The 12,229-nt window shown below is 43.9% G+C and overlaps 1 protein-coding gene across 1 annotated transcript in view; it reads right to left on the bottom strand.

Annotated features, from left to right (window-relative positions):
- Window positions 1-12,229, bottom strand: part of LOC119177337 (tachykinin-like peptides receptor 99D) — a 479,365-nt gene that overhangs the window by 103,269 nt on the left and 363,867 nt on the right. The window contains exon 4 of the mRNA XM_037428811.2: window positions 6,541-8,063. Coding sequence (XP_037284708.2) covers window positions 6,541-6,962 — 422 coding nt within the window. The 5' untranslated portion in view covers window positions 6,963-8,063. The remainder of the gene's footprint in view (window positions 1-6,540; window positions 8,064-12,229) is intronic.

The following is a 12,229-nucleotide window of genomic DNA, read 5'->3' on the forward strand; positions in this document are numbered from 1 at the left end:
CCGCGTTTCTCACGCACAAATGACGCACAAAACGTATTCACATGTACCCGTGAACGCGAATAAGCGTCTAAATTGTTATTTCGCTGTATCTGAAAAGCACGCCCTTTTCGCAAACGGAGACTGTGCAGCGATAGGAGTGACTTTCGTGCACCCGGCAACTACAACAGAATCATTCCGGTGAAAGCTTAAAGGGGCCCGGCGACACTTTTGAGACTGCCTTATTTAGCATCGCAACGCGTGTAGCGATGATTACTGAGACGAATGCAACAAGAACAATAGAGATTGGTGCACGGAAAGTAAAATTATGAGTCCTCAAAGTTCAAAACTCGAGCAGACGACGATGAGAAACGTTCTCTTTCGCATTTCGCTCGCCTACTGACGTCAAAGACTGCTTCCAAGTACAGCGCGCGTCTCACGACATTCCGGAAATGTCACCTCATGGTAGCCTTCACACAATACCTCGCTACCGCTCTTTTCGACGGCGTCGTTAGCATGGTTACTACGAACCACGTGCGTCGGGTAGCAGACGCTCCCGCAGTCACACTGCGTGAGATACACACATACGCTTTGGGCGGGGTCACTTCCACAAGCCCTGGTCGACCAAGCTCGGATGGCAGCAAGAGCCAATGGTCTTCCGGACTATAGGAGGTCCAACCACTATGGTGACTTATTTATTACCAATATCTGTTATACTCTCTCTCCGCTTGCATGCAAGACGCATTCTATGACAACGCCAGGCACCCACCGCCTGTCGCATTTCTGGCTCGTTAAAAACGCGGCATGCGTTTCCACTTTTAAGTTGCTGGAATGCCGCATAGCCTCGTTCGCAGGCTAAGTGCTGTGTTCGTTGTTCTGAAACATCATTTAGAAACAGGAATGATTCCTTTCTGAGAAAGTATAAATCAGGTCTGGCTGTCTTTAGCATTAATTCGTATGGCCTAGCCACCACCATATGTATATTGAACGCTATTTTTCGCGTCAAGCCAATCATAGGCGAACGGTGTTTGTCGTCACGTCACATGACACAACGTCACTTGCCATAACACAAAGAGCCGATGTGTGTTGCCGCTGTCTCAAATCAAGGTTGTTTGTCCCGTGAATTAAAATTAAAACAGCGTTGATTTCGGCGTTGCCTTGTGTGCAACGATATCAGCGCGTTCCACAACAGCAGAAAAACAGATAAAGAATACCTGCCCAAATAGTGTCGCAGGGGCCCTATAGGCGTACGATTCTCCCCACCGGAGATAAGCGCATGCACGCGTGAGCGTCTACCCCCCCCCCCCTCCCCTTCCCGCTCTCTGTGGGAGTACGCATGGGAGATGAGAGCCACGTCGTGACCATTAGGCGAGGCACGCTCATTGCGACGTCTCAATGGTAACTATCATTGCGACGTCTCACTGGGAACTATCGGGAACACGATAGTTCCCGATAGTTCCGCTCACATGACAGGGCACATATTAGCACTGAAGTTTTCGCGTGCAGGTGGCGCCACAGAATATTTTCGCGAACTTCAATGAAGGAATAAAAATATAAGTCCACTTTTCACGAGAAAAACACGGTTAGTTTGAGTCACTATACGAGAGACAGTCTTTCCTTCCGTACACTACTCTCATTTCATGTTCTGGGCAGTTGTCGGTCTTTTAAAGTACGAGGAAAGTTCCTAGATAAGTGCACGGGAAGTTCTTGAAAAGCGTTAAGGGCGGACTTATGGCTAAGGTTCACTTAAGTCAAAAGAATAAGTTTAAGTTCGGTTTGTGAATACGGAGGCTATGAAGCGATTTTTCGAACATGCGTCTGAGCCGGCCGACGGTGACAGAAGCTATAGCACAAAAACGTGAAGGGTGTGTGATGACAGCAGACGGCAGGGGACTAGCTGGGGTGCCACCGAGGGCAAAAACAAAATATCACAACTCGGAAAGAGACGGGGGGTGAGGGCGGCATGCGGCCGCCCAACAATTATAGGGTTCTATGAACGTTGCTGCCGCCGTAGTTGCGCTCGACCATGATTAAGCGAAAAATAAAGACAAACATCAGCGGGGCACTGTCAGTAAACGGATAAACTTGTATTAGGCGCGTTGTTTATAAATGTATTGCGCCTCTAATCAACCAAGCCATCTCAAAGATGCTGTTTTATTGTGAAATTCGAGGATCTGATTTACTAATGTTCAAAGTTTGAAAAACAGCACGTATACACGAAAACATGATCTATTCTCGGTAAAAGACATAATATTATTCCCATCCCAATCCGGCCAAAATGTGCTTAATTCCATTCCAATTTTATCCCTCCCAGCATTGTCTCCATTCCATTCCTATTCCATTTCAGGATCGCGAAAATGTGGAATGATCCCGCAATAATTTTCATTCTGGAGTGGCAACACCGCAACACTGCTCTATATGGTCTCTCTCTGCTATTCAGGGAACGTCTTTCGGACGAAGTTAACGTGAATGTTCGGGAATGAGGCTTTTCAGACTTACGACAGTACCTCCTTAAGGGCCTCCTTAAGGAAGGAAACACACCCTTGTCAATGTGAAGCTTTTACGCTCGGGCTTTGACGACGAAACAGTTTTTGTTTTAAATATTACAATTCCTGGAATAGATTTTCTTTTTTTCATGGTGACATAGACGTCTGCTGTACTTATAGCAAATGCAAGTACAAAGTTATCGCATTTCCCGGACATCGGAGGGAGGAATGCGATGTATCTACGCGTCATCCGGCGCATACATATCTGCGCGAGAGATGATATCTACGCGTCATGTATCTACGCGTAATCCGGCGCAAATATCTGCGCGAGATATGATAGCAGATTTGCGTAGTGCAACTTCCGACATGTTTTTGCTGCTGCCAAAGGGGTATAAACAGCAAGGTGGTTTATCCCAGTAAAGCTAGCCCCTCGTTCTATTACTCTATTACCAGTAAGTATTATATAAGAAAAAGAAGCAAACCACTAGTAAATGCATATATATATATATATATATATATATATATATATATATATATATATATATATATATATATATATATATATATATATATATATATATATATATATATATATATATATATATATATATATATATAGGTAGACCAAATCACGCGAACCTGGATAGAATGAGAAATAGGAAATAAAGACTTTCGCTGGTTCGGCACTGTATATTTTCACTTTTCTACTGGTAGACCAGACTTTGTAATATTGATTTTGATTGATTTGTGGGGTTTACCGTCGCAAAACCACCATATGATTATGAGAGACGCCGTAGTGGAGGGCTCCGGAAATTTCGACAAGCTGGGGTTCTTTAACGTGCACCCAAATCTGAGTACACGGGGCTACACCATTTCCGCCTCCATCGGAAATGCAGCCGCCACAGCGACTTTGTAAAATTAACACGTACAATGAGGTAGGTTTCCTTATAGGCACGCCTAAAGGAGATCTGTGTATGTTGGTGGGAGTTATCGATATCAAGATTGACAAACAAACACAGTCACTCCCATGCAACATATATTCATGCACGCGCATTCGTTACTCGTGGGAGTAAATTCAGATTACGAACAGTAAGATGGATTACACACACAGTTGATATGAAATTACACAGTAGTGATGTGGCAGTAATATTAGATTGCACGTCACATTGAGGCAAAAAAAGCGGGGGTGGAGATGATGGAACATATACGCTCAACCTAACTTTTTGTAGTAACGTAGCCACGTGCTAGCATTGCGCTGCAAACAGTTTGAGATCGCAAACAGTAAATCGGAACACACTACTAAGATCTTACCTTCAGACTGTTCTTTTTTTTTTTAACTTCCCCTCAACCGCCCTTCAAAGTCGTTAAGGTTAATACAGCAAGACGCTCAAAAACAAGTTGGAAGAAAAATAAAATACACAGCGCAGACACTAATCATGATACAAAGCAGTGACGCACGTAGTCTGGTACAATGAATATGCCAGGTAATTGCTGATTATCAAAGTAACTTTACAGGAAACATGCACGATATTAGAACAGAAGCGGCCTATCCTAAGGAAGACCAGATTATGACTGATTGTCTTTAGTGGGAACGCTCGTAAATGTGCCTGCGCTTTCGTTAATACCAATTAAGACGATGTTAAACATAAAGATTAGATAAGCCTCGCGGGCCTCCCGATCGTGATGTGAACGAAAACCTGACTCAAGTATAGTGGCTCGAATATTTTAAAAACAATGTCCCGGTAACCGAATGTGTTTTGATAATGATCGGCTAGGAAGCTTATTGGCGTGTCATCTATGGTTATTGATGCGCAATCGAGATGAAGTTTCCGTGTGACCAATGCACTGTTCTTTACAGACGCTATATTCAAGCATATATGCAACGTTAGAACTATCACAATTAGACGAACCCGGAATGTTAAGGGTGAAGTCTGAAAACGTGCTAATGGCTCTCTGTGTCATTTGCGTATGTGCGCACACTTTGCGACGTGCTTTGTTGCAAGGTGCACAGCCAGTTGTTTTGTCCTCCTTTACTTGTGATGACGTTAATAAATACCAAGGATTCTTAGACTGAGTATACCACGCGAGGTGGTTCAGGGAAAATACTTTTTAGACGGTCACTTTGCACGAGGATATTATAATGGCGTTTTAATATGGAATGTACCTTTGGTGCCGAGGCTGAGTGCGTTAGTACAAGATTGGTGCTATTATGTTTTCCGGCCAAACGCTTTCCGTTCAAAATTTCCGCTCTATCTATAGCTTCATCAATTAAAGCCGACGGATATTGTCGCTTTGTGAAAGAAGTTTTAAGTTGTTCGCAATTAGCAATGAAATCTTCGCGGTTGGATCACAATCATTTAAAGCGGTGGGCCTGACTGCAAGGAGTCACGGTCTTGCAATGTCGTACACGACTGCTCTTGAAATATAGAAGCGGGTTTTCATCAGTAGGTTTGCGGTATAGTTTAGTAAGCAATTTTCCTTAGCATGTCGACACAGTGACGTCAAGAAAGTTTACTGAGAGCGACGAGTAATTATGCGACAGCTTGATTGAAGGTTGAAACTTATTAAACGCATCCATAAATTTGAAGAGGCTTTTCTCCCTGTTGGTCCAAATCAAGAAGATATCATCAATGAATCGCTTATAAAAGGAAGTCTTTATATCAGTGCTAGATAAAAATCATTCTCCAAAATACCCATAAATATATTAGCATAATTTGGGCCTATTCGAGTTCTCAAAGAAGTACCGCTAAAGTGAATTTAATGGCTATTATTGAATTCGAAGTTATTAAGTTTAGAAATAAGCTTCAGCAGCGATACCAGGGTTTCTTTATCTACAGAATTTTCAGAACGACCATCTTTGTACACTTTAAGGATTGCTGAAATCCCATCGGCGTGCGGTATGTTTGTGTAAAGTGAGGTGACGCCGAGGGTTACGAGGAGTGAATTATCTGGAATGGTAATGTTTAATATATTTTGGAGAAAACTATTGGTGTCCTTTACGAATGACGGAAAGTACCAGGAATTTCGTTGATAAGGGAGTCTACATAGCGTGAAAGGTTTTCCGTTATAGTGTTCACACCGAACGGGTGGCCTGGGTTACCTTGTTTGTGAATCTTTGGTAGCAAGTAAAGCCTACCAGCTACGGGACTGAGTGGTATGAGAGACCTAACAAATTTTTCGTTAAATTTTTTTCTGCTTTAGTGGTTTTATGAGCTGAACTATCAAAATGGTTCTAAAGTTATCAGTTGGATCGCTAGGGAGGGGTTTATAAAAAGTGGTATCCGAGAGTTGTCTGGTCGCTACCATGATATAATCACTCTTATTAAGAACAACAATCGCTCATCCCTTATCCGCGGGTTTTATGACGACATCTTGATTGTTAGGAAGTTTTTCAAGCGCTGTTTTTATTGTCCTTCGTCTTGTTCTGTCGGTAACTAACATGGGTTACCAAATCATACCAAATATACAAATCTAGACATTTATCGCGTTGTGACTGTGGGGTCCAGTGCTTGTATGACGGCATAAGTAGTTTAGCATCACTAAGATTCTCACGGTTATAGAAGTACTCTTTCAGGCGCATGGTTCAAACAAAACTGTCTCGGTGATTTAAAAGCTGAAACTCATTGAATCTACCAGAGGCTGGGCAAAAGGTCTGTATTCTCTATGATATCTATCTATCTATCTATCTATATATATATATATATATATATATATATATATATATATATATATATATATATATATATATATATATATATATATATATATATATATGTATAAGTGAAATCTTGCTTCACTCTTAACAAGAATGCACATGCATTTCGCATAATGTAGTTCTTCGAGCTTTGAGCAATCATAGGTTCCAAACACCTGTTTTTACCAAAATGAACATGGATGGCTAAGCAACAAGGCGAGGAACACCACTGAATTATCAAAAGGACGTACAAAAAAAGGCACTTTGCTGTCGGTGCGACGAATGAACAAAGGCTGCTCAATAGGCTTTTGTTCGTTCATGCACGTCCGCTATCATGTAAGGCGATGACCTGATTACGCGTATCGCATCAGATGTTTCACTCACCTGTCAATGCAGATGGCCATTAGGGTGAACACGCTGGCTGCCACAGACACGATGGCAATGAAGTTGGAGACCTTGCAATAAGCTGTTCCGAAAGGCCAGTCCCCGTTTAGCATGTAAATAAAGTTGAAAATGACGTTCAACGTTGACACCATCGTGTCCGCTAAGCTCAAATTGACAATGAAGTAGTTTGTGACCGTTCGCATGCGTTTGTGTGCCAGCACTATCCAGATAACGATCAGGTTGCCGCCTGTGGCCACGAGAACCATGCTCCCGAACAGCAAAGTCCAGGCTGCCTGGCCCCACCACGGCAGAATGTACATGTTCTCTGTCATGATGTCTTCTGAGCTGAGGTTGACAAGAGAGACACCTTCGGCTCCCGTGCCATTGCTGCCGAAGACACTGTCGTTGAGGTACAGATCCATGGTCTAGGGCATGCCGGGTTTGGAGGTCTTCTATACGTGCGTGCGAGCTAGCGGCGCTCTGACGTGTATCGGAAGCTATCACCTGCTCAAAGAGTTACTGGACGTGTTTCACACAGGATCAGCCGCAAAAACCACTTCTTGATGCTCAGCACATATAGAAGAACATATTTTAGGAAATAGCTGTTATCTAATTGTGCAGTGATTCTCACAGCACAGAGAGTGACAAACGGAACAAGCTACCCTGAGTTTGTCCAGTTCAATCAACCGAGGCGAACTAAAGAAAGCGCGAACAAAAAAAAAAAAAGCCGAAACGTTAGGGTTTCTTGGCTCTGTTTTCTTGTATCACATTCAGGTGCTCCCGTATTTCGTGGCCATTCTAATTGGGCCCTCGACAATACTGCAGCAGGGTGACATAAATTACACACTACGCACAAGCAGAAGGCGGACGGTGGATCGGGGGCCACAAGAGAGGTAGTGCTGAAAACGTTTGTTGGTCAGTCCTTCAGGTAAAACATCTCGGACATGCCCTCCTGCGTAGAAGACGTCTACAAATGGAGAGAACAGTTTGTTTCGGGCACAACACGACGAAGACAAGCGGTTAGTCTTGAGCACGAACCGGCGGTCCCGGAGTGCTGGCGGCGATTGACAGCTTGTCAGGCCGTGACCTCATTGCAGCTGTTGTCCCAATGCGGTACCGGCGGAAGTGCGGAACTGCTCTGGTGTCGCAGTCTTTGCGGTCGCGTCAGACCGTGTCGACACAGGTCGCAGAAGTGCGGCGCGACGCCTGCGCGAGCCGCTGCTTGGGCGGCGCTTGGACTCGACTGCGATCTTGAGGGACGGGAAGCGGGCAATAATCTGGCAGCTTCCCGGCTTCCGGTCGGTGTCCTCCGCGGCCCTATTAATTCGACCGCAGGCTGCAATCTGGGCGCCGTTGTGTCGCACTCACTCGGGTTCCCACTTCCTCGGCCGCTGAGTCAAGCAAATCACGCCGACCGCCGAGGAGTGGCGCCGGATGGGGCTTCGCTATCAGTCTGGGTCAAGGCTCGATGCAAAACCATGGGTCTCTGGGTCAACCTGCAGGCCAGGTTCACGGTGCGGAACCTGCAAATAAGTGAAAATGGCCACCAGGTCACTAAAAGCGCAGTTGAGATGATTCAGGCAGCTGCCTGAATACCTAGTATGTATGTTGTTGAATTAAAAGGTGTGAATGGCAGTTGGCCTAAAAGCCTTGAACGGGATCCGCGTCACAAACATATCTTCATTTTGTGCGTTGCCCACGATGAATAAGTTTCAACTCACTCTGCTTTCGGTTCTACTACAAATACAGAATCGCGAAAATCTAAAATTGAGGAGGGGGCATTTGTGACAGCAGGTGAACCTGACCTTGCTGGAATCGCAGGCATTTTTTTTCGCACAAGATGTTCACAATATTTAAGCGTATACATATATTATTGTTGCTACATGCATGCACAGTATGAAGCTCTATACTGGTTGTTCTAGATGTTTTGTTAAGCAATATAACTCAACAACCTAATGCACGTTCTTTCAGTGCTGTATAGTAAAGCGATAGTTGCGGTGATGTTTGAGCTATCACCAGCGTTTCGCTTCAAGGAATATTCTGTCAGTAACCTATGTGGTAAGCCCTTTTTTCAGTGTGCTTTCCTGGTCTGCTCTCACATGCCATTCGCCACGGCAAGCTTGCTAAGCGTGAAGTTATACTCTAAATTGCATTGTAAGTCGAGAAGCTTGCCTACTGCAGACAGCAATGCAGCAGACGTTTTCCACGATCACCCATTTATCCTCTGTTTGAAATGAGACACGGAATTCATGAAGTGAATGCATTAAACGAAAATACTACAGTGAGAAATTTCTTGTTGATTTATTGAAATGTCCATAACCAATCACTGCATTCCTCGACAACTTATTATATTGGACTGAAATTTAGATAGCTGATGGCAGAAAACAGCAAACAACTTTACTGAAAAGTAAATTTACAAACACAGACGTTGGGTTCACGTTATTTTGATCATGTATTTTTTTATACGTTATTTTGCAGAAGGCACTGAGCGCATTCGGTACGGTGGGTAATATACGCTACAAACAAATCAGGAGACTACGAGAGTCAGTGCGAAGAAATGTGGTTGTACTTGTGATTGCTGGTCAGGTGTAGCACCGTATACATGCCACGAGTTTTGGTAGAATTCCAAGAGAACTAATAAATACGGTGTTAATGTCGCAGCATGCCACCACATGCTGCGCTTAGATTGCCGTCTTGTTGGAGTAGCAAATATCTGATCACGGGGTTTCTAAAGACAAATCTTTTCCTTCGGCAGACGTTGTGTCCATTAATGAAGACGCTTACAAGTTTTCTTCATGCCTATTCTGCTCTGCCTCTGCTCGTAGAACGGAGTCGGCAGCCTCGGCAACAATGCCTAGTATAGAATGCAGACCGACAGCCAATCAAGCTGCATTCACCGCTCCTCTTCCGCTGGACTAGCGGAATTTCCTCAAGTCGCTGCAGGTTTCGTCGTTTCCTGGGGCAGGCAGCTTGTGCTGAGGCACCCTGAGGCATTCACATAGATTTCGTGAAGCCTTTTCTTATTTGTCTCAAGCTGACCAGCTACGTGATAAGAATATCGACCACCCACCAGTTGCGTTCCGTTTTTTTTTCGTGGTTCGCTGCCGCGGCCATCACGAGCGCAGAATAGGTGTATGGCTCACGAAGAAGAAATGCGCGTGCTCGGAATGGCACAAAGGAAGGGCCGAGATGTCATTACAAGCATCAGACAAAATGACAAGGCGCTGACGTACGCCAGTGAACTCGTCCTAGGCTCTTCTCACGGTGTTGCTCTAAACAGTGTCAAATTTTCCTTATCTACGTAACACGTAGGTGGAAGTTCTCGTTTTTTTCTTCTGCTAATTGCAATACAGCAAAATACGAGGTGACGACGTTTCGTAGGACGTCACTGTCGATAAGCATTAGTGTCTTATTGACACTAATGCTTTCAGTATGGCAAACGGGTTATACGCTTCACTTGGCTTCACTTGGCTTCAGTTTCCTTTTTTTTCTGATTTATATTTCCACCACGAAAAGCCGTAGTTGGCAGCAAACAAAAGTAAGTGAAACGTGTATTAGCGCATAAGTGCCCACCCGGGTCAAGATATTAGAACAAAGGCTACATAATATCACTTTTTAAGTAGCTTACAAGCCTCATGTTACGTAGATATGTAATGAAGTAAGGAAGTGTAATTTTAAGAGCTGGTTTTTTTGAACACAGCATTATAGAAAACTTACAGGCAATAATACCAAGAAAAGTTTAGCGGATGGTATTAGTGGCACCTGTAATGTAAATATAAAAAAAAAAGAAAAAGGGGAGGAAAAAGTCACTTGCCACCGGCAAGTACCAAACCTGCAACCACACTAGCCGTAAATGCTACTGGTGGTGCTGACTGACAGTTCCACCTTCTAATTCCCATACATACCCTATAAAGTGGACGGAGCGATGACCACCACCGAAGCTGAGTTGGTGGAAGAATGTGTTATTTGAAAGTCGCAGGTTCGCTCTGAGCGGTTGGCAAGCCATCTTTCCGTCTACATTTTTTTCTCAACACTGACAATACAAATTTTACTAATAACATCCCCTATGCTTTACATGGCACCATTTTCATTTAGTTCTCCTAAGTATGCTACGAGAACCAAATAACTCCACACAGAGTTCACTAAACTGTTAATTAAAGGGACACTAAAGTAAGTAAAAGTTTACGTCAGAGTTAAAGCTCAATGTATGACAACAACTGTACCCTACTTACCAAGAAATTAAAGTAAATGCACAAGAGCACAAGCGCCGCAGTAGGAAATTTTCAAAATGATCTCGTTGACATCAGAAGGACCACTTATAATTAATCACTAGTAATCGATCTAACTGTACTAAATAGAGAACCTTCCGTACATCAAGAGACGCAATAAAATGGTGCTTGTTCATTTCTGTTAGATCTATGGAAAGAAGAACCGCTGGACGTTGCTAAGGAGAATGGCGCAAGTGGCTCAAAAACTCAATTTTCGCGTGGTTACACAGAACAGGTGGTGCCATCTGGTGGCACACAGTTGAAATAAAAACAAACGCAATCTCGAAGCCAATGGCGGTAAGTTGATTGTTTTGAAATGAGAGCGCACTACTTAGACACGGACAGAAAGACAGGGACAAGCGCTTACTACCAACCACGTCTAAGTAGTGAGCTCTCATTTCAAAACAATCACGGATCACTAACTCGCCCAATCAACCATATTAAGAAATCGATCAATGGCCGTTGTTGCTGCTGTGGCTCCCGCTGCTTTTGGTTTGCTACTACAAGGGCAGTAAAGCCGGGCAACTTTGTGCACGGCAACAGTGACGTGGTTTAGTCCGATTGGTCCGCTTCTTGAGGCGGGTACTTGAAGTGCACTAACCCGATGCGGACCACTAAAACATGATTTTAATTCAAAATAGGCCCTTCCTTTGCGCAAAAGTAACACTACGAGGTTTCTGGACCGCTTTTTAAACAATCAACGTCTACTTAAATGTTGCCTTTATAGTGTCCATTTAAATGGAGAACCAAGTAAATACAGAAATAGTTTTGTGGTATTTATGTTCTAATGGCGATGGTCATCGCATGTATGTATAGTGATTCTTAAAAAAGCTACACTACACAATCCAAGAGCGCTTGTAAGCGTAGCGTTAACCCTATATGCCGCCTCAAGGGCTAAATAAATGTCTGTACCTGTGCACTACCACCTCCTGTTACGCTTAAGGGGCGTGATTTGGTACAATAGCATGTTGTTATAATAAGAATATATCACGAAAGTATAATCATCTGCTTGCTTTGATATTTGTTGACGAGAACAAGCGAAATCTGTGACAGACGTGTGCAGGCAAGCGCAGAACGGCGTACTGGAACATTCCACGAAGCGGACTGTACTGTTCAGCCACTGCTATGTCTTTGTGGTGGCTTGACTCTGAAGAAATTTCAATAGAGACACTAACTGTCTAGCTCGCCCTTTACTGAGGGTGAAGTTGGGTAGGCCACGCCTCCTGGGCAGACAACAGACTAGGAAATACTGTAGAGGCCTGGTACACCATTTGACCAATCTTTCGAGAGACGGTGCCAACAACGTAAATTTCAATCGGGACGTCAAGTAGGCTTTCCCAGAGCTGACTCGAGAGTGCGTTGCGTGCGCAACTGCTGCAGCCTGGCAGCTGGTATGGATAATGACATGAACCGCTATACAT

Source organism: Rhipicephalus microplus, chromosome X (assembly GCF_043290135.1).
Source record: "Rhipicephalus microplus isolate Deutch F79 chromosome X, USDA_Rmic, whole genome shotgun sequence".
Lineage (NCBI taxonomy): Eukaryota > Metazoa > Arthropoda > Arachnida > Ixodida > Ixodidae > Rhipicephalus > Rhipicephalus microplus.